We start from the raw sequence: 25721 nt of genomic DNA on the forward strand, positions 1-25721 counted from the left end.
GAAGACAAAATTCCTCCGGCTGGAATTCTCGGAGGCCCGGGAGCTGCAGCTGGTCCAAGCCGCACTGTTTCTCCTGGTCTACCTGGCGGTCCTGAAGGAGAATCTCCTCATTGTCGCCATCACTGCCTTCGACCGCCGCCTCCACACCTCCGTGTACCTATTTCTTAGGAAACTATCCCTCATCGACCTCTGGTACATCTCCATCACCATCCCCAACTCCATCCACAACTCTCTGACCAACGAGAGATCCATTTTCCTAGTGGGCCGTAATGTCCAGGTCTTCTCCGTGGTCCGGTTTGCCGGTTCAGAAATACCCATCCTCACGGCCATGTCCTATGATCACCACTACGCCATCTGTCTCCCCCTGAACTACGAGGTCGTTATGGCTTGAGGAACCTATGCGGAGATGGCCGACGCCTCCTGGCTCAGCGGGGCCTGTTTGTAGCAATCTGTTCAGCTGGAACGTTCTCCCTGTCTTTCTGTGGGTCCAACACAGTGGGTCCAGTTCTTCTGTGACGTCCCCCACTGCTGAGGATCACCTGCTCCGAGACGCACATCACCATCGACGAGACTGCGATTTTTGGGACAGCCTTAGGTGTCGTCTGCTTCATTTCCATCGTCTTTTTGTATATGTACATCTTCTGGGCCGTGCTGAGGATGCCAGCCGCCGAGGGCCAGACCAAAGCACTCTCCATCCACCTCACGTCAGCATTGTCACTGTTTCCCTCTCTGCGGGGGGAGAGTATTTGTTTACATATAGCCACCCTCAGACTCCTCCTTGATCGTGGACCTGCTCGTGTCCGTGTTGTACACGGTGGTTCCCCCCTCCCTGAACTTCTTCAACTACAGCCTGAGGAACCAGGACATGAAGGATGCCTTGGGCAGGATCCTAAATAGGTCACTGAATCAGCCTCAGCTCTACGATAAAATGCCTCCTTCCTTGTGCAAATACTCTCACACCACCGCTTAACCAAGTTATTGCCCTTCGACAGATACATAGCTGTCCTACAGGGTTCACAGAAAATGACGTTGATGAATTGTCAAAGTCTGGGAGGGAGGTGGCTAAGACTGACATATGACTGACAATCCAGTCTTGGGCATCAAGGCCTAAAGGAAGGGGCGTTTCTGTAGACTGTAAACTCATTGTGGGCAGAGAATGTGTTTAACAACTCTGTTAAACTGAACTCTCCCAAGTGCTTAGTCAGTAAATCCAGTTTTGGGGTGGTTCTAATCCCTTCTCTGCCACTTGTCTACTGTGTGACCTTAGGCGAGCCACTTAACTTCAGTTACCTCATTTGCAAAATGGGGAATAAGAATGTGAACCCCAAATGGGACAACCTGATTACCTTGTACTTACCCCAGTGCTTTGAACAGTGCTTGACACATAGCAAGTGCTTAACAAACAACATATATTTTTTTTAATTATCATGGCCTAAAGGAATGGGAATCGCTCTAGCCTGTAAGCTCACTTAGGGCAGGGAACGTGTCTACCAATTCTGTTATTTCGAACTCTTCCAAGTGCTTAGTATGGTGCAGGGCCCAGAGTAAGTACTCAAGAAGTATGATTGATTGATTGATTGATTGAGACTTGGGTTCTGTTGCCAGCTCTGCTACTGGCTTGCTTTGTGACCCAGGGGCAGTGAGTTAACATCCCTGGGATCTCTCTTCCTCTTTCACCCTGAGCCCCTGTGAGACAGGAATTGTGTCTGAACTGATATTTATGTTTTTACTTCAGCAAGTGGAACAATTTAGGCACACAACCTCTTAATAAATACATTCATTCTTTCATTCAATCGTATTAATGAGCGCTTACTGTGTGCAGAGCACTGTACTAAGAGCTTGGGAAGTACAAGTCGGCAACATACAGAGATGGTCCCTACGCAACAACGGCCTCAAAGTCCAGAAGGGGGAGACAGACAACAAAACAAAACACGTAGACAGGTAACAAAATCTTCAGAACAAATAGAATTAAAGCTATATGCACATCATTAACAAAATAAATAGAATAGTAAATATGTAAAACTAAAATAAATAGAGTAATAAATCTATATAAATATATATACAAGTGCTGTGGGGAGGGGAAGGAGGTAGGGCGGGGGGATGGGGAGGAGGAGAGGAAAAATGGAGCTCAGTCTGGGAAGGTCTCCTGGAGGAGGTGCGCTCTTAGTAGGGCTTTGAGGAAAAGAGCTAGCTTGGCGGATGTGTGGAGGGAGTGCGTTCCATGACAGGGGAAGGACATGAGCCGGGGGTCGACGGCGGGACAGACGAGAACGAGGTTCAGTGAGGAGGTTAGTGGCAGAGGAGCAGAGGGTACGGGCTGGGCTGTAGAAGGAGAGAAGGGAGGTGAGGTAGGAGGGGACGAGGTGATGGAGAGCCTTGAAGCTGAGAGTGAGGAGTTAATGATATCATTATAAGTAATGACTATGAAAATATAATGATATATTCTTTATCAAGACTCTGGCCATGGGAATGAAAGTTGAAAAATAAGAGGTGGTATGGAAGAAGGGAAGAGAGGATGGCTGCAGCTCCCTCTGTCTTAAATTCATCCTCCCTTGTCAATCCATCATTCCTTCCTTCCATCCATCCTTCGAAGTATTCATCTATCTATCCATCAATCCATCCAGAGCACGGGCCTGGGAGTCAGAGGTAGTGGGCTCTAATTCTGGTTCTGCTACTTGTCTGTCATGTGACCTTGGGTAAATCACTTCACTTCTCTGTGCCTCAGTTACCTCATCTGTAAAGTGGGGAGTGACACTGTGAGCCCCATTTGTGACAGGGACTGTGTCCAGCCTGATTACCTTGTATCTATTCCAGCACGTAGAACAGTGCTTGATACATATTAAGCTCTTAACACAGACTACGATTATTCTGATTATTATTATCAGTGGCATTTACTGACCACATTCTGGGCACAAAGCACTTTAGTAAACTCTCAGGAGAGTTGAAAAGAAACAACCTGCATAATTCCTGCTCTCCAGGAGATTATCATCTAATGGGGGAGATAGACAAAGAATAAATTACATAGAGGAGGAAGGAGAGAAGCGAAAGGTGAGTTCTGACCGTGGGGGTATCCAAATAAAGAGCTGTCCAAAGAGAAAGTACAGCGTCTGAGGATTTGTCAATGTCTGGGACAGAGGTTGATAAGACGTATGTGACTGTTATCCCGGTGTGGGCAGGAATTGTCTCTCTTTATTCTGAACTGTACTCTCCAAGAGCTTAGTACAGTGCTCTGCACACGGTAAGCACTCAATAAATATGATTGAGTGAATGAATGAATGAATGACAAGTGACTGTTTGGGCGGCATCATGACTTGGAATTAGCTTGTGTTTGGGAGTCATGATGTTCATTCATTCAATCGCATTTATTGAGCACTTACTGTGCACAGAGTACTGTACTAAACGCTTGGGAAGGTCTGCCCTGTTCTGCCACCGGCCTGCTGTATACCTGGGTCCAGCCACGTAACCTCGTTTAGTCTCTCTATAAAATCGGGGTTCAATATGTGCTCTTACAATCTGAGCCCTCGTGGGTCAGGAAACGTGTCTGATCCTATTAGTTTGTTTCTACTCCAGCAATTGGCAGTTTTTTGCAAGTAAATTCTTAACAATTCAATAATGATAATGTTGATACTAGTACTGATAATAACAGTAATTCTACGAATTTTAAGATCACTCTTGGTAGTTATGGAAATCAGAAAATTGGATGGTGATTATAAGGGAGGGGGTACACAATCATGGAACCTGTCCCCCACATTTGACTGCCTGTTTACTTGTTTTGATGCCTGTCTCCCCCTTCTAGACTGCCCTGTCTCTGTCTCTCCCCCCCCCCCCGGTTCTGGGCAGGGATTGTCCCCTTTTATTGTTAAATCGTACTTCCCAAGCACTTAGTACAGTGCTCTGCACACAGCAAGTTCTCAATAAATACGATTGAATAAATAAAGTAATTAATTTGACTGATCAAATCCTTGCCTCTAATTCCTTCGTTCAACCATCCATGCATTCGTACGACCATCCATCTGTCCACCTGTCTCTTCACCCTTCTGTCTGTCCATCCATCCATCCATCCATCCACCCATCCATCCATCAATATATCCATCCATCCATAATAATACTAAAAGTAGTATTTGTTCATCAGTTATTATGTGTCAAGCACTGTTCTAAGCGCTGGGGTAAATATATCGTAATCAGGTTGTCCATCTTGAGGTTCACAGTCTTAATCCTCATTTTCCAGATGAGGCAACTGAGGCCCAGAGGAGTTCAGTGGCTTGCCCAAGGTCACACAGCAGAAAGGTGGTAGAGCCAGGATTACAACTCATGTTCTCTGGTTCCCAATCCCGGGCTATTGCCACTAAACTAAGCTGCTTCTTAAAATGCTTCTCTGGGTTGAGCCCCCAAGCCAGCCCGAGGGGGGTTTTTAGGATGGATTTAGAGTCATTTCTCGTTCTCTCTAGATTTTTAATCAGAAGACGTCAGAAACTACAACCTATTTACTGACCGATTGATTGTTGGAGGTCATGAATAAGATGAAACTCAGAGAAGCAGCGTGGCCTAGTCGACAGAACATGGACCTGGGAGTCAGAATGACCTGGGTTCTAATCTCGGCTCTGCTACCTTTCTGTTGTGTGACCTTGGGCAAGTCTCTTAATTTCACTAGGCTTCAGTTCCCTCATCTGTAAAATGGGATTGAGACTGTGAGCCCCATTTGGGGCAGGGACCTGTCTGACCCCATTTGCTTGTATGCACTCTAGCGCTTAGGACTGTGCCTGGCACATGATAAACGCGTGTCAAATACCACAATTATTATTATTGTTATTATTATTGTTATTAAACATGGGGTGGAGGGCTTTTTACACAGGCCCAGACAGAGCCAAGTAAGCACCCTGAGACAGGGAAGCACAGGCAAGCTGCATAGCCCAGTTGACAGAACTTGGACCTGGGAATCAGAACACCTGGATCCTAATTCTGGCTCCACTGCTTGTCTGCCCTGTGACCTTGGGCAAGTCGTTTCACTTCTTGCCTCAACTACGTCATTTATAAAATGGGGATTAAGACTGAAAGTCCTATGCGGGACAGGGACTGTGTCCAGGCTGACTAGTTTGTACGCACTTCAGTGCTTACAATGGTCCCTGGAAAATAGTAAGCACTTACCACGTATCATTATGAAAAAAAATAATCAGGGAAGATCCTGTGGATTTAATAGAGTATCAGGAAGGAGGTTTCAAGATCGGAAGCCCTGTGGTCTGGTGGATATGAAGGGAGAGGGAATTTCAAGCGGGGGAAATGTGGTGAGGTAGGGGTCTAAGTTGGGGGAGTTGAGAAGGAGGCACAGTGAGATGGTGAGCTTGGGAGGAATAGAGACTACAGAGAGGAATTCAGTAGGGAAAAATGATGCATATCAATCGATCGTTAATAGTTACTGAGAGCTTAGTATGTAAACATGTTGGTACTAAGCGCTTGGGAGAGTATGATATAACAATATAAATTGGTTGGTAGCCACATTCCCTAACCATGATGAGTTTACAGTCTAAAGGGGACTGTCTAAGATGGATTGGTGCAGATTTCAGATGGTCCCAATCCCTGGCATGGGATGAAGCTACAAACCTCAGAGCTTAACCAGAATGCTACTATTAATCACAGAAAGGGAATGATGATTAGTCTGTTGATTGTTTCATAGGAAGGATTCCCAGTGTGGAAACCACTTGGGAATGGGCAGTCATTTAGGTTGTGAGGGCCGAGACCACAGAGAGCCCACAGTCCTGGCCTTCAAAAGATTCAGAGACAGTCGGCTGTTTCAGAGAAGCCCCGGACCCGTGCTTCCACGGGGAATCCCCGAGGTAATAACCCGGCCGTTGTCTGAGGGGATGGTACAGCCAGCCAGGAAGCCGAAAGAGGGAGAGGGGATGTTGACAGGTCTCACCCCTCACCCAGACCTTCCAGTCACCGCCACGAGCGTCCAGGACCGACCAGGTAGAGTGAGCCTCTCTCTAAGAAGAGGTCTATGCTCACTAGCCCAGGACAGGCTCGGTCACTCCGGAGAGGAGCAGGGGAAAGATGAGGGAAATTTCAATAGGAAAGTGGGATGCCGAGGGTCAGAGTCATAATTTCTCTAAATTAGAAGCAGTGCCGCCTAGTGAAAAGAGCATCGGCCCAGGAGTCTTGTACTTGTACTTATACTTGTACTTCCCAAGCGCTTAGTACAGTGCTCTGCACACAGTAAGCGCTCAATAAATGCGATTGAATGAATGAATGAATGAGTCTAGAGGACCAGGGTTCTAATCCCAGTTCTGCCACTTATCTGGTGTGTGACACTGGGCAACGCACTTAACTTCTTTGTGCCTCAATCACCTCATCCATAAAATGGGGATTTAAACTGTGAGTCCCGTGTGGGAAAGGGACTGTGTCCAACCCGATTTGCTTGTATCCCTCCAGTACTTAGTACAGTGCCCGGCACATAGTAAGCCTTAAACAAATACCATAAAAAATCCTGAGAATAAGAGCTTATTTATAGACTCAGTTTTGCCATAATTCCTGCTTTTGCTTCAACTTATCTTGGCTAGGAAGCCGTATGAGAATTTGCAAACGTCCATTCTATGCTACAAGGCTGTTTGGATGCAGTGTGCTGTGTTGCAGGAAGAAATGGCTTGTGCGTGTAGTGTCTGATAAAGTGAATTTTACAGCACCAGCCTTCTTTAAACACACAGTTTTGTGATTTCACAACCCTTGCATTCTAGATTTTTATAAGCCCAAGTCTATCAGTGGAACGTATTGAGCACTTACTGTCTGCAGAACACTGGATACAATCTCTGCTGACGTTTCAGAATCAAATAGACATCATCAAAATTGAACGTTTTCCGTTTGTCCTGAATTAAGACAGGATGCAGGACGAGATGACCAGGTGAGGTTCTCCTTCTAGACTGCAATTTGGTTGTGGGTAGGGAGCGTTTCCACCAACTCTGTTGTACTGGACTCTCCCAAGTGCTTAGTACAGTGTTCTGCACACAGTAAGCTCTCAATACATACCATTGATTCATTAATGGAATGACTGTGGTTCATCCCCGAACAAGGGCATTATCTTGCGATGTGAATTTCTCCCTGAATGTTTTCAATCCCTGCTTGAAATCTGGTCCTATCATGATGCCAACGGACATCTTTCAGGACATTTCCAACCTCTCTAGGGTGAGGGAATTCCTCCTGCTGGGATTCTTGGAGATCCTGGAGCTTCAGCTGGTCCATGCGACGCTGTTTCTCCTGGTTTACCTGGCGGCCCAGGCGGGGAATCTCCTCATCGTCACCATCACCGCCCTCGACCGGCGCCTCCACACCCCCATGTACTTCCTCCTCAGGACTTTGTCCGTTCTCGACATGTCCTACATCTCCATCACTATCTCTCAATCCAGCCACAATTCCCTGAAGACCCATCTCCTTCCTGGGCTGTTTCATACAAGTCTTCTTGGTGGTTTTCTTTGCAGCTGCACAATATTTTGTCCTCACGGTGATGTCCTATGTCCACTACGCTGCCATCTGCCTCCCCATGTGCTACGAGGTCGCATGAACAGAGTGTCCTGTGGGAAGATAGCGGCCGCCTCTAATCTCAGTGGGGGCCTGTTTGGAGTCTTGTTTTCAGCTTCGACCTTCTCCCTATCCTTCTGCCGGACCAACGCCGTCCAACAGTTTTTCTTTGACGTTCCCTCCCTACTGAAGATCACCTGCTCTGAGGACCACGTCGCCATCGACGCCGCCTGGATAGTGTTAGGTATCGTCTGCTTTATTCTCATCATTGTCTCGTACGTGCGCATCTTCCGCGCCATGCTGAGGATGTTGGCCGTCGAGGGCCGGGGCAAAGCCTTCTCCATCTGCCTGCCTTACTTCGGCGTCATCATTCTCTTTGTCATGACTTATTCCTGTGCTTTCCTGAAGCCACCCTGGGATTCCCCCCTCAGTACCTGACCTGCTGGTGTCCGTGTTCAACACGGTGGTGACTCCCTTCCTGAACCCCCTCATCTATAGCCTGAGGAACCGGGACGTGAAGTTTGCCATGGGTAGGATCCTAAAAAGGTCCTGCATCCAGCCTCCTCTCTGGGACAAAATATCTCCTTCCTTTAGCAAATACTCTCACACCACCACTTAACCAAGGTACTGCCCTTCGACAGATACATAGCTGTCCTACAGGGTTCACATAAAATGCTGGACTTCAATGAATTGCCAAAGTTTGGGAGGGAGGAGGCTAAGACTGAAGTAGGACTGACAATCCAGTTTTGGGGAGGCATCACTGCCTAAACCAAGGGGAGACCCTTTAGACTGTGAGATCATTGTGGACAGGGAACGATTTTAACATCTCTGTTAAATTCAACTCTCACAAGTGCTTAGTCAGTAAATCCTGTTTGGGAGCAGTTCTAATCCCTGCTCTGCCAATTGTCTTTTGTGTGACCTTGAGCGAGCCACTTAACGTCTCCGTGCCTCAGTCACCTCATCTGTAAAGTGGGGATTAAAACTCTGAACCCTATTTGGGACAACTCGATTACCTTGTATCTACCCCAGTGCTTACAACAGTGTTTGGCACATAGCAAGTGCTTAACAAAAACCATATTTTTTTTCACCATGGCCTAAAGGAATTAGAATCGCTATAGACTGTTATCTCATTGTGGACAGGGAAGTGTCTACCAACGCTGTTATATTGAACTTTTCCAGGTGCTTAGTAAAGTGCTGGGCCCAGAGTAATTGCTTAATCAATATGATTGATTGATTGAATGAGACGAGTTCTGATGCCTGTTCTGCTACTGGCTTTCTTTGTAACCTAGGGGCAGTGATTTAACATCCCTTAACATCTCTCTTCCTCTTACAGTTTGAGCTCTTGTGCGGCAGAAATTGTCTGAATTGATTCTTTTGTTTCTACTCCAGCAAGCGAAACAGTTTAGGGACACAACCTCTTAAATATACAGTAATGTTATCATCATTAGCAATGTCTATGAAAGTACAATGATCTGCTCTTTAGCATGACTCTGGGGGTGGGAATAAAAATTGGAAAATGGGAGGTGGTATGGGAGAAGGGAAGAAAGGATAACCATCCACCTGTCTTGTAAAATCCCTCCTTTCTTGTCAATCCATCTTTCCTTCCTTCCATCCATCCAAATCTTCCAAACATTCATCTATCCATCCATCCAGAGCACAGGCTTGGGAGTCAGAGGTCGCGGGTTATAATCCCCGTTCAGCTACTTGTCTGCCCTGTGATCTTGGGCAGGTCACTTCAATTATCTGTGCCTCAGTTACCTCATCTGTAAAATGGGGATTGAGACTGTGAGCCCCATGTGGGACAGGGACTGTGTCCAACCTGATTGCCTTGTATCTACTCCAGCACTTAAAGCAGTGCTTGGCACATAGTAAGCAGTATACAAGAACCATACCTATTACGATTATTATTATTAGTGGTGTTTATTGACCATATCCTGGGTGCAAAGCACTGTACTAAGCTCTCAGGAGAGTTGAAAAGAGATAAAATCACATTGTTCCTATTGTCCAGATTATGGTCTAATAGGGGAGAGAGACACAGAATAAATTACGCAGAGGGGGAAGGAGGGAAGAGAAAGATAAGAAAGTGGATGAACGCTTGATTCAAGAATACAGTTTATATAGTCAGTATGAACAGAGCTTCAACGGATTTACAATCAGGACAAGTCAGAAGAAGCAGCATTGCCTAGTGGGTAGAGCACGGCCTGGGATTCAAATGCCCATAGGTTCTGATCCCGGTTCCACCGTATGTCTGCCGTGTGACATTAGGCAAGGTCGCTTAACGTCTCCGTGCCTCAGTTTCCTCATCTGTAAAATGGAGATTGAGATGTGAACCCCACGGGGGACATGGGCTCTGTCCAATCTAATTAGCTTTTAACTAATTCAGCGCTTTGTGTAGTGCCTGATTTATAGTAAGCATTTCACAAAGATAAGAAGAAAAAGTTACAGGTGGCTTATTGACTGCCAGATTGAGAGCCTCAGGTTGTGAATTAGAAAAAGGTGAAACCATTCACAGTGACTAAAGACTGTCAGTGAAAACAGGAACCGCTGGGATGCAGATGTCTCTGTTTCCATGAGAGCACCGAGGGCCAGCACCATCGCTGATGCTGCAGAGACCGGGCCCTTGCCTTCCAGGGGCCTCACGAACCACGTGACCAGAGGGTGCATAGCTTGTCCAGACCACTAGTTCCCTTGTCAGGGCCCTGAGCCATCCTCCAGGGATTCCCCTCAGAACAGGTCCTGCTTTATCTTCGGGGACGATGGCCTGTCTAGAGAGCTTTTAGGGGTCTGAGGGAGAGCGGAAAGGGATCAAGGGCTCCTCTCTGTTCCTTCTTGTATTCCCGAACTCAGGAATCTGAGGGGAAAGAGGGGACCAGCCCAGCCCTGCAGAGGTCAGCGACCCCCCAGCACTACACTGCCCCGGTGAGGATGACTGGGGGTGAGTGGGAGGGAGGGGCAGACAAGGGACGAGGATGAGGATGGAAGAGATGGGGCCAGTCTGGATCCTAAATTGGGGTTCGTACAAGTGCCGTGGCCCCCAGCGGGGCAGGGGTGCTAGCAGGAGGGGAGGTGTTTCCCAGTTCAATAACCCTCAACCATCACACACCTTTCCTCCTTCCTCCTCAAACCTCGCTACCATGCCGACCACCCGCCGGGCTATGGTGCTCCAACAGTGTCAGCACTACAGTCAATTCGGCCTTCAGTGAGTTCCAGAATCCCTTGCAGAGGCTAAATGACAGGTAAGGCTGAGAAAGGATGACCAGCTTTGGACAGCCATTAGCATTATCAGCACTAAGAGTTCTTCCCAAATGTTGGGAGAAGACAAATAGTGGGAAAAGTTGGAATCCCTGCCCTCAAGAACTTTCCAGTCTACTGGCCTAGGTTGACACAATGTACTTTACTATCAGTCAATCAATCTAATGTAATATTAATTGAGCGCTTATTGTGTGCCCTAAGCCATTGGGAGAGTAATAATAATAATAACAACAATAATAAGAGTAGTAGTACTTGTTAAGCACTTACTATGCCCCAAGCAGTACTTGTTAAGCTCTTACCATGCCCCAAGCACTGTCCTTAGCGCTGGGGTAGATAGATACAAATTAAGCAGGTTGGATACAGTCCTTGTTCCACATGGGCTCACAGTCCTAACCCCAGTTTTACAGATGAGGTAACTGAGGCTCAGAGAAATTAAATGACTCGCCTAGGGTCACACAGCAGAAATGAGGCGGAGCGAGAATTAAAACCCAGGTCATTCTGACTCCTTCTGATTCCCAAACCCGTGCTCTATCCACTTTAGAATACCATAACAGACACATTCCCTACCCCTACTAGAAGGAATAAAAGAACGTAAAGATGAATACACAATTATTGCGAGCCACTTTACAGATGAGGAAACTGAGGCCAAGAGAAGTGAAACTACTTGCCCAAGGTCTCACAGCAGCAAAGGGACAGAGGCAGGATTAGAACCAAAGTCCTCTGACTCCCACTAAGCTATGTTTGGGAGAGTACAATAGAACAGAGCCGGTAGATGTGTATGCTGCCCTCAAGGAGCTCACAGTCAAGAAGAGAATTCCTGGGCCCATGCTTTTTCCACTAAGTGAGGATGGAGATGAGTTGATTCACGCTTGAGGTTAAGTGGGTTTAGAGGGCTGCGAAATGAATTGGGGAAGCTTGTTGGAGGAGGGGGGATTTTAGCAGTGCTCTGAATTCAGAAAGAACTGCACTTTCTCTGATTGTGAGTGGGTAAGAGAGGGAGTTCCAGGCTAGGATGGAGATTCGATCGTGAGTAACAACTAGAAAGCTGCTTTGTGAGCTGAGAAGACAAGTTGAACAGTGTAAAGGGGGCAAAATACAGTCATAGGGCGGGAAGCCTTCAATCTGATTGCGAATTTTTGTTGCTCATGAAAAGACACAACTTGTCATGAGAGGAGGGTGAGGAGAGGAGAGATGTAGGTTGAGCGATGCTTTAGGAAAGGACTAGATGAATGATGAGGTATGCTTGTGTTTGTGTACAAGTGTGAATGCAGATATGTGAGCAATTGGAATCAGTTTGGAGTATACCTGGTTTATTTTTGTTGTTGTTTGTATGTTTTATGGTATCGTTAAGTGCTTATTATATGCCAGGTACTGTACTATGCACTGGGATAGTTACAAACTAACCAGTTTGGACACTGCCTATGCCCCATAGGGTTGTATGGTTGAATCACGGTTATAATTCCCATTTTTCACCTGAGGGACCCGAGACAGAGAGAAGGTAAGTGATGGGCCCAGGTCACACAGCAGACAAGGATAGGAGAACGAATTAAAAGCCAGGTACTTCTTTCTACCAGGCCCATTCTCTCTTCACTAAATGGATGAATTTGTATGTAAGGGCACTTCTTATTTGACACTAAAACCACCGAAAAAATTTCACAAGAGTAATGTACATATCTTTATGTCCTCTGACCTCTGCTATCTGCTATTCATTTTAGTTTCGGTCTCCTGAACGAAAAATAATTCTCTTGATATTTATTAAATACTTTCTATGTGCCAAGCAAAGTATAAAGTGCTGGCTGAAATTCAGGGTAATCTGGTTGAACACAGACCGTGTTCCACGAGGTATTCACAGACTAAGTGGAAGGGAAAACAGGTATTAAATCCTCATTTTGCTATTGAGAAAACTGAGGTATAGATAAATTAAATCACTTTCCTCACTTTCCCATGGCTATGTAGCTGACAACTGGTACAGCTGGGATTAGAACCCAGGTCCTCCGACTCCGAGGCCTATGTTCTTCCCAATAGTGCACCCTGCTTCTACACGTTTCAAGGCTTGGTGTTTCCAGTAGATTGGAAGCTCCTTGGGGACAGTAATCATATGTACTAATGCCACGTCCTTGATAGTTAATAAATAGAATTGATTGACTTAGTCCTATTTCTTCACCCCCAACATCAGCGTCTCTAAATTGAGGTCTTCCCTCTTCCCGTGCAGGGAGTCGACATCATTCCCCAGAAATGTTCAATGTCTTCACAGTGAACTCAAAGATCACTTTGAATTCAGTAACTCTCTCCTCTCCATAGAGAATCACCAGCAAGTGTCTTTTCAATTCCTTAACTCATCCCATCAAAGGTCTCTAAATTTGGCTCTTCCTTCATGCTTTGCAGAAGGTCAATGCTGCCTCCCCAAAATGCCCAACATCTCTATGGTAACGGGGTGCTGGGTTTCTCAGTGATCCGGGATCTGCAGCTGGTTCACGCTGCGTTGTTCCTCCTGGTCTACATGGCTGCCCTGATGGGGCATCTCCTCACCGTTGCCGTCACCATCCTCGACAGACGCCTCCACACCCCTATGTACTGCTTCCTCAGGAACCTGTCCGTGCTCGACCTCTGCCTCGTCACTGTCATCGCCCCCAACTCTGTCCTCAACTCCTTGACCAACTGCAATTCCATTTCCTTCTTGGGCTGTGCCGCTCAGGTCTTCCTAGTGGTCCTGTTTGCTGGTTCAGAGATTATTCTCCTCAAGGCGATGTCCTATGACCGCTATGCTGCCATCTGCCATCCCCTGCGCTATGAGCTCATCATGACCATCACAGCCCGTGGAAAGATGGCGGCCTCCTCCTGGCTCATCGGGGTGCTATTTGGGGTCTTGTATTCAGCTTCGAGTTTCTCCCTGAGCTTCTGTGGGTCCGACATCATACAGCAGTTCTTCTGTGTCGTCCCCTCCCTGATGAAGATCTCCTGCTCCGAGGACCACGTCGCCATCAATGTGAGCATCACCAGTGGGGTAGTTTTTGGTGTCGTCTTCATCATCATCTCCTACGTGCGTATCTTCTGGGCCGTGCTGAGGATGCCGGCCTCTAAGGGCCGGGCCGAAGCCTTTTCCATCTGACTGCCCCACCTCGCCGTCTTTACCATCTTCATCTGTATGGCCATCATCTCCTACCTCAGGCCCGTGTCAGACTCCCTCTCTACCCTGAACCTGTTGTTGTCCGTGTTCTACACCGTGGTGCACCCAGCCCTGAACCCCCTCATCTACAGCCTGAGGAACAGGGACGTGAAGGCCGCCATGGGGAGAGTCCTAAAGGGGAGATTACTTCTTCCTCGTCTAAGGGACAAAATGCCTGTTTCATTTTGCTGACTATCCCATTTCTCATCAGGGTTCTGAAAGTCGGGGTATCCATACAAAGAGCTGTCCAAAGAGAAAGTCCAGTGACTGAGGATTTATCAATGTCTGCGACAGTGTTTGATAAGACGTGTGTGACTGTAAGCCCGATGTGGGCAGGGATTGTCTCTCTTTATTCTGAATTGTACTTTCCAAGTGCTTAGTACAGTGCTCTGCACACGGTAAGTATTCAATAACTATGATAGAATGAATGAACGAATGAATGGCAAGTGATTGTTTGGCCGTCATCATGGCTTAGTGGAATGAGCATGTGGCTGGGAGTCATTCATTCATTCATTCATTCATTCATTCATTCAATCGTATTTATTGAGCGCTTACTGTGCGCAGAGCACTGTACTAAGCGCTTGGGAAGTACAAGTTGGCAACGTATAGAGACGGTCCCTACCCAACAGTGGGCTCACAGTCTACAATAAAAGTCCTCCCCTCCGCCCTCCCACCCGTGTGGCTCCTGAACGATTTCCCGCCGTGGTGAGGGGGGTGGGAGACGGATAGGGCCCAACAGGACCACAGCGGGGGTCTTCGTTTTTATTTCTTCTTCCCGGTGTCTAGTCCCAGCTCTGACCGCGGGGGTCGGCGACTCGCCCGCCCCCCGCCAGCACTCCTTCCTCACAGACTCTGGTAAGCTTCCACCGTGACTTCGAAGAGCCGCAGGTTGGGGAAACGTCCGGCCTTGTCCAGGAGGAAGCAGAAGCACCGGCCCTTAACCTTGAGAGGCAGCACGGCGGACACCTCGCCCCGGTGGGCCAGGCAGGACACGTGGCGCAGGGGAACGGTGAACTCGGCTCCCAGGCTGAAGGGGCCGTGGGTGGTGACGGTCACCCGCTGCCTCCCGGCTTGCAGCAGCACGGAATGCACGGACCGGTGGGAGAAGAGCAGTCCTGCCGTCAGCACCAGGGACCCAATGGCGGCACAGGCGAGGGCCAGCCCATGGCGCCACAAGGCAGAGCCCCGTGCAGGCCTTCGGCGCGCGGGCGCCACTTCTGCTTCCGCTTCCATTCCGGAGGGCGGGGACCACGCGGGGCTGTGCGGCCAGGCCAGGGCGGCGGCGGCCAGCGACGTCCAGAACACTCCCTGGGCGGCGCAGGAGAGGCCCAGGAAGCCGTAGAAGCGGCCCCGCTCGTGCTCGAACAGCAGGACGTCTTGAGATTTGAAAGGTCTGCCCGGTTCTGCCACCGGCCTGCTGTGTGACCTGGGTCCAGTCACGTAACCTCTATGGGTCTCTCTGTAAAATCAGGGTTCAATACGTGCTCTATCTTTCTCTTACAATTTGAGCCCTTGTGAGTCAGGAATCGTGTCTGATCCGATTCGTTTGTGTCTACTCCAGCACTTGGCAGTCTTTTGCAAGTAAATGCTTAATAAATTCAATAATGACAATGTTGATACTACTACTACTAATAGTAACAGTAATTCTATGAATTTTAAGTTCACTCTTGATGGTTAGGAAAGTCAGAATATCGGAGGATGATGGGGGGGGGGGGAAATCATGGAAACTGTTCCCCACATCTGACTGCCTGTTTACTTGTTTTCATGCCTTTCTCCCCTCTTCTAGACTGTAAGCCCGTTGTTGGCAGGAATTATCTCTATTTGTTGCTGAATTTTACATTCCAAGTTCTTAGTACAGTGCTCTACACATATTAAGTGCTCAATGAATACGATTGAATGAATGAAGGAAGGAATAATCAGGTTGGATATAGCCCTTGTCCATGTGGTGCTCACAGTCTAAGTAAGGAGCGCTTAGGAATTAATCCCCATTTTACATATAAGGAGACTGATGCACAGCAGAAGTGAACTGACTTGTCTAAGGTCATCTAGCTAACATGTGGCTAAATGCTGGGGTCGATACAAGATAATCACGTTGGACACAGTCCCTATCTGACATGGGACTCTCAGACTCTCCGAAGGGGTAACTGAGGCACTGGGAAATGAAGTGACCTGTCCAAGGTCACACAGCAGATGAGCGGTGAAGTGGAGATTAGAATGCAGGTTCTCTGACTCCCAGGCCTGGGCTCTTTCCACAAGTCCATGCTGCTTCTTGTCTCCAGACACTAACTAAACTTTCCAATCTGTCAGTCCCTACCTCTGTGTTGAGGGCTCTGATTCTCCGTTGGTTACTCTGAGAAACCAATCGTACTCCACCAGTGAGGATGTGATGATATATGATATTTTTGATATGGTATTTGTTACGCACATACTTCGTGTCAAGCACTGTTCTAAGCACTGGGATAGCTACAAATCAATCAGGTTGCATACAATCCTTGTCCCACATGAGGTTCACAGTCTATGTAGGAGGAACTAGTATCGCATCTCCATCTTACAACTGAGATAACTGAGGCCCAGAGAAGTGAAGTGACTTGCCCAAGGTCATCAGCCAAGCATTCAAGAGAGCTGGGACTCTTATGTCCCGGTTCTTTCCACTAAATCATGCTGCTTATATTCAGAAGCATATCACTCTCTCCCTGTCTCTCCCTCTCTGGATACGGGCATACTTTTGTAGAAGAAGAGGCTGTTGTTGCCATAGGAACACCACGGGCCGGGACCGTTGCTGCAGTTGGGAGTGCCAGGTCCTTATCTCTGCAGGGCCTCAGGAACCATGTGACCAGAGGGTTCTCGCATCGCTTGGCCCACGAGGTCCTTCCACAGGGGCCCAAGCCGGTCCTCCTGGGATCCCCCTCGAAGCAGCTGCTGCTTTATCTACGGAGACAGCCACCATCTGGAGAGCACATCAGCATCCATGGGAGAGCGGAGAGTGACTGAGGGCTCCTGGCCATCCCTTTGTGGCTAACCAAACCCAGGAATCCGAGGAGGAAGAGAAGACCAGCCCAGTTCAGAGGAGGTCAGTGCCGCCCGCCAGCCCCAGCTGCCCTTGTGAGAGTGAGCAGGGGTGGAGAGAGGCAGGATGGAACCAGAAGGATGAAGCAAGAGATGGAGCCATTCTGGGGGGATTTTCGCACTCAGGGAATACGTTAGAGTTCATTCATTCATTCATTCATTCATATTTACTGAGCACTTACTGTTTGCAGAGCACTGACCTAAGCGCTTGGCCAATACAATTCAGCAACAAATAGAAGCAATCCCTGCCCACAACAGGCTCACAGTCTAGAAGTGGGGAGAGACCAGGTCTTACCAAGACCGTACCCCAAACAGGGCAGGCTTGTAGGAGGGGAATGGCTTGACAACGGTAATAAAACATAAATAATTTTGGTACATTTTAAGTTCTTACTGTGTGCGAATCACTGTTCTAATCACTGGGTTAGATACAAGTTAATCTGGTTGGACACAGTCCCTGTCCATCCTGGGACTCACACTCATCCCCGTTTTACAGCTGAGGTAACCAAGCCACAAGGACGCGAAGTGACTTGCCCAAGGTCACACAACATACTTGTGAGGGAGCCGGGATTAGAACCACATCCTTCGGACTCCCAGGCCCGTACCACCAGTGGCCCTATCAACGACACAGCTCTCTTCCCTCCAGCATCCCCACTCTGGCTACCATGGCAACTGCCCACCAGGCTTGGATGCTACAACCGAGCATCGGCACGATGCTAGGGTCACTTCAGCTTTCAGTGGTTCCTGTATATCAAAAACGTTTTCAGGGGGGCCGTGATTGTCAGCGATGAGAGAGTGTGACTGATTCTGGGAAAAACCCCGGTAATATCATCAATTCTTCTGATCGGAAGTTCTCCTACGAATCAATGCCTTACTGTCGCAGGAGAGTTTGCATGTGCCAATGAAGGTTAGAGCTATGGCATTGAGAGAAGCTCTCGCTGGAGTTATCCATAACGAAAATGCCTAAGCGGAATCGTCAGACAAAGTCAATTTTTACCTGTGCTGGGCAGCAGCAATATGGGAAAGAGTTAAAGGCAGATGAACAAATGATCAAAATGTGGATTAAAGACAACGACAGAGACTCAGGTTTTCACTGCGCAGAGCGAGGCAATGGTAACCTCTTCTTTATGTTTACCAAGAAAATTCTATGGATACACAAAACAGAATACCTACTCGTAGTTTATCCATAAAGCCTTCTTGGTAAACATATGGAAGTGGTTTACCATTGTCTTCTTCCATACAGTAAACTTGAATCTCCACCCGCAACTCTCTCCCATACCCCTTTGCCCGGAGCAGGTAGGTTTTGACTTGTAGCACATTGCCTTCCAATCGCTAGCCACTGGCCAAGCTAGGAATGGAATGGGTAGGCCTCTGCTTGACTTTCCCTCCTGTAGGTGAGACTGGTAGACTACTGGAAACTCTCCAGGTACGATCTTGAGAGGGACTGAGGATATTAGTTTGAGTATAAAAGAGAATAAAATCACTTCTAGACTGTAAGCTCGTAGAAAGCAGGAAATGTACCTACCAACTCCATTATGTTGGACTCTCCCGAGCATTTAGTACAGTGCTCTGCACACAGTAACTGCTCAATAAATACGTTGTTTGACCTACAACATTTCACAACAGTTCAACTCTTTAGACTCCTTGGTGGTCTTCTATCTGCAATTCTTTTTAATTTCTGTCTCCCCAAATAATAATGATACTTGTGGCTCTTGTTAAATGCTAATTATACACCAAGCGCAGTAGCATGTACAGGAGTAGGTGCACAGTAATCAGCTAGGACACGGTCTCTACTCCACACGGGTCTCACAAACTCAGTAGCGGGGAGAACAAGCCTTGAATTTTCATTTTATGGCTGAGGAATCTGAGGCTCAGATAAGTTAAGTATACTGCCCAAGGTCACACAGCAGGCAAGTGGTAGAGTCAGAATTAGAACCCAAGTCCTCCGACTCCAAGGACTGTGCCCTTTCCACTACACTATGCAACTCCTACAAGACTGTGAGCTTGGAATTCCTCGACAGCAGGGATCATTTGTATATTGAACTCTATAGGTGCTCAGTGCGTGCAAATGATTGATTTACTCCTACGGGAATTAATGTTGATTCCCTTATGGAAGCCATCAAGGCCAGTAAATTGAATTCTTCCCTCTTCCTGTGCAGGGAGTTCACATCAACCCCCAGAAATGTCCAACGTCCCCAGGGTGAGGAAATTCCTCCTGCTGGGATTATCGGAGGTCCGGGAGCTTCAGCTGTTCCTCCCGGTCTACCGAGGGAACCTGATGGGGAATCTCCTCATCGTTTCCGTCGCTGCCTCTAACGGCGCCTCCACACGCCCATGTATTTCTTCCTCAGGAACCTGCCCCTCACTGACCTCTGCCTCAACTTCATCACCGTCCCCAATTCCATCACCATCTCCTTGACTAATAACAGCTCCATCTCCTTCTTGAGCAGTTCCACTCAGCTCTTCCTGGTGGTCCTTTTTCCTACCTAAGAGTTTTTCGTCCTCATGGCGATGTCCTTCAACAGCTACACCGTCATCTGCATCCCCATGCGCTACGAGGTCCCCATAAAGCCAGGGGTTTGTAGGAAGATGGCAGTCAACTCCTGGCTCAGCGGAGGGCTGTTCGGGGTCTTGCGTTCAACTTCGACCTTCTCCTTGTCCTTCTGCGGGTTCCACGTTGTCCATCATTTCTTCTGGGACCTCCCCTCCCTGCTGAAGATCACCTGCTCTGAAGACCACTCATCCAACGACGTGAGCGTTATCTTTGACCTAACCATAGGTGCCATAGGCTCCATTTCCATTGTTGTCTCATACGTGCGCATCTTCTGGGCTGTTCTGAGGATGCCGGCTGCCAAGGGCCGGTCCAAATCCTTCTCCATCTGCTTGCCCCACCTCGTCATCGTCACTGTCTTCCTCTTCTCAGGCGTGTTTAGTTATCTCAAGCCTCTCTCACACTATTCCTCGGTGTTCGACCTGCTGATGTTCGTGTTCAACGCCGTCATGCCCTCGATCATGAACCCCCTCATCTACAGCCTGAGGAACCAGGTCTTGAAGGCTGCTCGGTGGACAGTTTTAAAAAGGTGTTTTCCCCAGACTCCTCTGTAGGTCGAAATATCAGTTTCCTTGGGCTGATATTCAATCCATCAGTCAATCAATCATATTTACTACCGGAGCAAAGCGTGCTGCCTGCATTGTAGTAGGAAAGGAGAGAGGTGAGGTAGGGTCGGGCAAGTTATTGAGTGCTTTAAAGCCAGTGGTGAGGAGTTTCCATTTGATGTGAAAGTGCATGGGTATCCGCTGGAGGTTCTCGAGAAGTGGGGAAACATGGACTGAACATTTCTATAGAAAAATTATCTGGGCAGCAGACGTAAGTATGTACTGGAGTGGGGAGAGACAGGAGGCCTGGGAGGTCAGCAAGGAGGCTGATAAATTCATCAAAGTGGGATAGAATAAGGGATTGGTTTAACGTGGTAGCAAGTTCGGTGGAGAGGAACGGGCAGATTTTAGCGATGTTGTGAAGGTGGAATCGACAGGATTTAGTGATGAAATGAATTTGTGGGTTGAATGAGAGATAGGAGTCGAAGGTAATGCCAAGGTTATGGGCTTGTGAGATAGGAAGAATGGTGGGTCATCTACGCTGATGGGAAAATAAAGGGGAGGACAGGGTTTGGAGGGGAAGATAAAGGAAAGATTTGGTAGGCATGTTTCCTGCCCACAAGGAGCTTACAGGCTAGAGAGAAATGATTATGACCCTGGAAGCCATGACACGAGTTCATTCGTTCAATCGATCGTATTTATTGAGCGCTTGCTGTGTGCACAGAACTGTACTAAGTGTTTGGAATCTGCAATTCGCCAACAGATAGAGACTATCCCTACCCAACGACAGGCTCACAGTCTAGAAGGGGGAAGACAGACAACGAAGCCCAACAAGCAGAGAGGCGTCAATACCATCAAAATAGATGAATAGAATTATAGATATATACACAACACTAATAAAATAGAACAATAAATATGTACAAATATACACAAGTGCCGTGGGGAGGTGAAGGGGGTAGGGCAGAGGGAGGGAGTGGGGTCTATGGGGAGGGGAGGAGGAGCAGAGGAAAAGTGGGGGCTCAGTCTGGGACGGCCTCCTGGAGGAGATGAAGGGAGGAAGGGAGGATGTGAGGAGGGAGGGCGTTCCAGGGCAGAGGTAGGATGTGGGCAAGGGGCAGACTCCGGGACAGGCGAGAACGAGGCCCAGTGAGGAGGTTAGTGTCAGAGGAGTGGAGTGTGCGGCTGGGCTGTAGAAGGAGAGAAGGGAGGTGAGGTAGGAGGGGGCAAGGGGATGGAGAACTTCGAAGCCAATTGTGAGGAGTTTCTGCTTCATGCCACGTTTTGTAGCATGAACCACTACCAGTGGTTAAACCAGTGGTTAGGCAACCACTGGCGATTTGTGAGCGTTTTAGAGCTTTTTGAGAAATGCCCAGAGCGTTTCTCTAGAAAGATAATCCGGGCAGCAGAGTGAAGTATAGACTGAGATGGGGAGAGGCAGGAGGATGGGAGATCAGAAAGGAGGCTGACAACCCTACCACTGACCAGCTGTGTTACCTTGGTTGACCAACGTAACCTCTCCGGGCCTTTCTGTAACACGAGGATTTGATACATGCTTTCTCTTTCCCTTATATTCTGAGCCTCCTACGGTCAGGGATTTAGTCTGAGCTTATCATTTTTTTTTACTCAGCACTTGTTACAGCCCTTTGCATGTAAACTGTTTACAGAGAATATAATGATAATGTTGGTAATTGTGATTATGATCACTAATTATGATGAATTTATACATCCTGAGTTAGATCCCGATACCCCCTGCAGAGTCTTGCAGCAGTATATTTAGAGGGATCTTGCAATTGCTTTCTAGGGTATCTTCCAGGTGGGTTAATAATGATAATAATTTCTTTCTGCTAGGCACTGTACTAAGCACTGGGGAGGATACAAGCAAATCGGCTTGGACACAGTGCCCTGTCCCACGTGAGGCTCCCAGTCTCAATCCACATTTTACAGATGAGATAACTGAGTGCCAGAGAAGTGAAGGGACTTGCCCAATGTCACACAACAGACTAGTGGCAGAGCTGGGATTAGAATCTGGATGGAAGGACCACAGTGATTCTTTGCATTGCTTTGCTTTTTCCTACGTTATTGGGGGTAGTAGGGATAGCCATTCACCTGTGGAATCCCATCTAATATCCAAGACATTTCTGTCTCCCAGCTGTCCCAGGTCTGGGTGTTTTTATCCAATGTGCTGATAAATATTCTATTATATCTTCTTCTAGACTGCTAGTGTGTATGGGCAGGAAACGTGCTGGCTGATTTTGTTGTATTGTACTCTCCCAGTATTTTATTAGAGTGTTCTACACAAGTAAGTGCTCAATAAATAGTTTTGACTGAGGATGATGATGGTGATAATAATAAAAATAATTTAGGAGTCAGTCAATCATATTTATTGATTACTTATAGTGTGCAGAGCACTGTACTAAGCACTTGGGAGAGTAAAGTATAACAATATAACAGACCCATTCTCTGCCCACAGTGAGCTTACAGTCTGGAGTGGGAGACAGGCATTAATATGAATAAATACATTACGGATATGGACATAAGTGATATGGGGCTGGGAGGGGAATGAATAAAGACAGCACGTCAGGGTGACGCGGAAGGGAGTGGAAGAAAAGGAAAAGAGTACTTAGTCAGGGAAGGCCTCTTGGAGGAGATGTACTTCAGTAAAGCTTTGAAGAGGTGGAGAATAAGGCACACACTTAGAATAGGTACGACCACTGGAAGAAAGGGAGTAAAAGATGGATACAGATCCCATCCAAATGCTCAGATCCATCTCCTCTCATCCAACCATCTATCCATTCATTCATCCATCCAGTAGTCCATCACTGTAATTGATTGAGCACATCTTGTTTGCCAAGTGCGTTAGCCATCTTTTTGGAGACATCGTGACCTGCCCCACCCAGAAGACCAAGGGGAGATGGAAGTCAGTGCCCCTCATATCCAAGCTGCCCCCGTGAGAGTTTCTTTGGTGGAGAAGGGTGGAGAGACAGGGAAGGGCAAGAAGGCAGGTGGAAGAGTAGGAGGCAGTCTGGGGAGATGCTCACATTCGGGACCTATGATGGGGTTCAGACCAGTGACGCGTCCCCCGACCAAATAGTGGGTTTACAGGATTGGGGCGATTTCCAGTGCAGTGACCTAAACCATCACAAGCCCTTCCATCCTGATTGGCCTGTATCTACCCCATTTCTTAGTACAGTGCCTGGCACATAGTATGAGCTTAACAAATACTATTATTATTATCATTATTATTATCCACTGCCCAACAGTGGCTACCAGGCAGCTGCCTGCTGCGCTTTAGAACTGTTGCAGAGACGTGGCAGCTTGGATGAGCTTAGAGCCTACCCAGAAGCTCTGACAGTGCTCTGCACACAATAAGCACTCAATTAGACGATTGAAAGAATGAATGAATGAATGAATGACTCCTAGGCCCATGCTCTTTCCACTAGATCACACTACTTCACTTCGCAAGTCACAACACTGATAACACGTTCACTCTCAGAAAGGAAAAGTAGCAAGTCGGATAGACAAACTTTATTCAGAAGAAGACATCGTTACTGAGGAATGCAACACAAGGAAGGAATTTTTCCACATCACGTGAGACTGATAGATTTTTCAGAGCTTCAGTGGTCTGCGAAGGAAAAATATATATTTTTTTCAATTATGAAGGTTAAATGACTTACCCAAGAGAAACAGCATGGGTAAGTGGATAGAGCTCAGGCCCGGAAGTCCGAAGGACCTGGGTGATAATCCCGGCTCTGCCACTTGTCAATTGTGGGACCTTGGGCAAGTCACTTCACTTCTCTGTGGTTTCAGGTCACTCTTTTGTGAAATGAGGATGAAGATTGAGCTCCTTGTGGGATATAACCTGGGTCCAACCTGTTAGCTTTTATCGACCCCAGAGCAATGTCTTCTGAGGCGGGACTGTTCATCACACACTGATCTTATCAGACGTCTCTCCGGACTCTTAGAAAGCCTCCTTTCAGCTGGAAAAGATAACTGTTCATATGCACCCTTTGTAGGGTGTCTTAGTGAGGTGAGCGATGGCAATATCAACAAAAGGAGATAGTTTTTTTCCAATGAAAAGGATGGAAAAGTCTCCCTTTTAGGACTCTCCACAGGCGGCTTTCATTCCCTTGCTCCTCACCCTGTAGATGAGGGGGTTCAGGGTAGGAAGTAATAATAATGATAATAATAACGGCATTCATTAAGCGATTACTACGTGCAGAGCACTGTTCTAAGGGCTGGGGAGGCTACAAGGTGATCAGGTTGTCCCACGGGGAGTTCACAGTCTTAATCCCCATTTTACAGATGAGGTAACTGAGGCCCAGAGAAATTAAGTGACTTGCCCAAGTCACACAGCTGACAATTGGCAGAGCCGGGATTTGAACCCATGACCTCTGACTTCAAAGCCCGTGCTCTTTCCACTGAGCCAGGCTGCTAGTACCACTGCATAGAACACCGATAACAGCAGGTCCAGCATCGAAAAGGAATCTGAGGGTGGCTTCAGATCGGCGGTGACAGCTGTCAAAATGACAATAATAACAATGACGAGGTGAGGAAGGAAGGTGGAAAGACTTTGGCCCGGCCCTCTGCCGCCGGCATCCTAAGCAAAGCACGGAAGATGCGCATGTACAAGATGGCGATAGAGGTGAAGCCGACTACGGCTAACACTACCCCTACGGTCACGCTCATGTCGATGGTGATGTGGTCCTTGGCTCAGGTGTTCTTCAGCAGGGAGGAGACATCACAGAAGAACTGGTGGAGGACGTTGGACCCGTAGAAGGACAGGGAGAAGGTCGAAGCTGGAAACAGGACGCCAAACAGACCCCCTGAGAGCTAGGAAGCGGCGGCCATCTTCTCACAGGCCCCTTGGTCCATGATGAGGTCGTTGTACAGGGACAACAGGTGGCGGAGTAGCGGTGGTAGGACATCAACATGAGGGCAAAATACTCCGAAGTAGCAAACAAGATCACCAGTAAGAGCTGAGCCATGCATCCCAGGAAGGTGATGGAGCTGTTATTAGTCAAGGAGATGGTAACGGATTTGGGAATGGTGACAGAGTTGAGGCAGAGTTCGAGGACATAGCGGTGCCCGAGGAAGAAGCACATGAGGGTGTGGAGGCGCCGGTCGAGGGCGGTGGCGGCGACAATGAGGAGATTACCCGTCAGGTCAGCCAGGTAGACAAGGAGAAACAGCATGGCATGGACTAGCTGCAGCTCCCGGACCTCCGAGAAACCCTGCAGGATGAATCTCGTCATCGTGGAGACGTTGGGAATGTCGTGCAATATGCCCTTGGGCATCAGGTGATAGGACCTGATTTCAGACACGGATTAAATGCATTCAGTGAAGAACTCTCACAGCAAGATAATGCCTTTGTTCGGGGATTAACTTCAATCAATCCATCAATTAATCAATGGTATTTACCGAGCATTTACTGTGGGCAGAGTACTGTACTAAGCACTTGGGAGAGTCCACTACAACAGAGTTGGTAGACACGTTCCCTGCCCACAACCAACTTGCAATTTAGAAGGGGAACCTCACTTCATCATCTCGTCCTGCATCCCGTCTTAATTCAGGAAAAAACGGAAAACTTTCCACGTTGATGATGTCTATTTTACTCTGAAACATCAGCAGAGATTGTGTC

The 25721-nt window shown here is 47.7% G+C and overlaps 3 protein-coding genes and 1 non-coding gene across 4 annotated transcripts; 2 read left to right on the forward strand and 2 right to left on the reverse strand.

Annotated features, from left to right (window-relative positions):
- Positions 1-406: 406 nt before the first annotated feature.
- Positions 407-8844, forward strand: LOC119921661 (olfactory receptor 14A2-like). The gene is made up of 6 exons (XM_038741748.1): positions 407-441; positions 534-704; positions 6555-6640; positions 7622-7900; positions 7938-8036; positions 8840-8844. The coding sequence occupies exons 1-6, from the start codon at positions 407-409 to the stop codon at positions 8842-8844; spliced, it is 675 nt and encodes a 224-aa protein (XP_038597676.1).
- Positions 8845-14767: 5923 nt separating this feature from the next.
- LOC119921662 (transmembrane protein 223-like) lies at positions 14768-18175 on the reverse strand. Its single transcript, XM_038741749.1, has 3 exons — positions 18161-18175; positions 17700-17794; positions 14768-15317 (listed from the first exon to the last, which is right to left on the reverse strand). Exons 1-3 carry the CDS (start codon positions 18173-18175, stop codon positions 14768-14770), a joined length of 660 nt encoding a protein of 219 aa, XP_038597677.1.
- Positions 18176-18293: 118 nt separating this feature from the next.
- On the reverse strand, positions 18294-18431 carry LOC119921721. Its single transcript, XR_005448576.1, has one exon. It is a non-coding gene; the product is annotated as a small nucleolar RNA SNORA7 (small nucleolar RNA).
- A 303-nt stretch (positions 18432-18734) lies between these two features.
- LOC119921663 (olfactory receptor 14A16-like) lies at positions 18735-20092 on the forward strand. Its single transcript, XM_038741750.1, has 4 exons — positions 18735-18744; positions 19147-19317; positions 19479-19766; positions 19911-20092. The coding sequence occupies exons 1-4, from the start codon at positions 18735-18737 to the stop codon at positions 20090-20092; spliced, it is 651 nt and encodes a 216-aa protein (XP_038597678.1).
- The last annotated feature ends 5629 nt before the right edge of the window (positions 20093-25721 follow it).

Source organism: Tachyglossus aculeatus (assembly GCF_015852505.1).
Source record: "Tachyglossus aculeatus isolate mTacAcu1 chromosome 12 unlocalized genomic scaffold, mTacAcu1.pri SUPER_6_unloc_4, whole genome shotgun sequence".
Taxonomy (NCBI): Eukaryota; Metazoa; Chordata; class Mammalia; order Monotremata; family Tachyglossidae; genus Tachyglossus; species Tachyglossus aculeatus.

Bases quoted from the DNA above. Each gene is read 5' to 3' on its own strand.
- LOC119921661 (XM_038741748.1), top strand. From the start codon at position 407: ATGGCCGACGCCTCCTGGCTCAGCGGGGCCTGTTT. The intron at 442-533 runs GTAGCAATCTGT...CCCACTGCTGAG, and splicing joins TGGCTCAGCGGGGCCTGTTT to GATCACCTGCTCCGAGACGC. The intron at 705-6,554 runs GTCAGCATTGTC...TATCTTGGCTAG, and splicing joins GCACTCTCCATCCACCTCAC to GAAGCCGTATGAGAATTTGC.
- LOC119921662 (XM_038741749.1), bottom strand. The intron at 15,318-17,699 runs GTGCCGATGCTC...AGAACCGGGCAG, and splicing joins GCTGAAGTGACCCTAGCATC to ACCTTTCAAATCTCAAGACG.
- LOC119921663 (XM_038741750.1), top strand. The intron at 19,318-19,478 runs GCCCATGTATTT...TTCCTACCTAAG, and splicing joins CTCTAACGGCGCCTCCACAC to AGTTTTTCGTCCTCATGGCG. The intron at 19,767-19,910 runs GTGCCATAGGCT...TCCTCTTCTCAG, and splicing joins TATCTTTGACCTAACCATAG to GCGTGTTTAGTTATCTCAAG.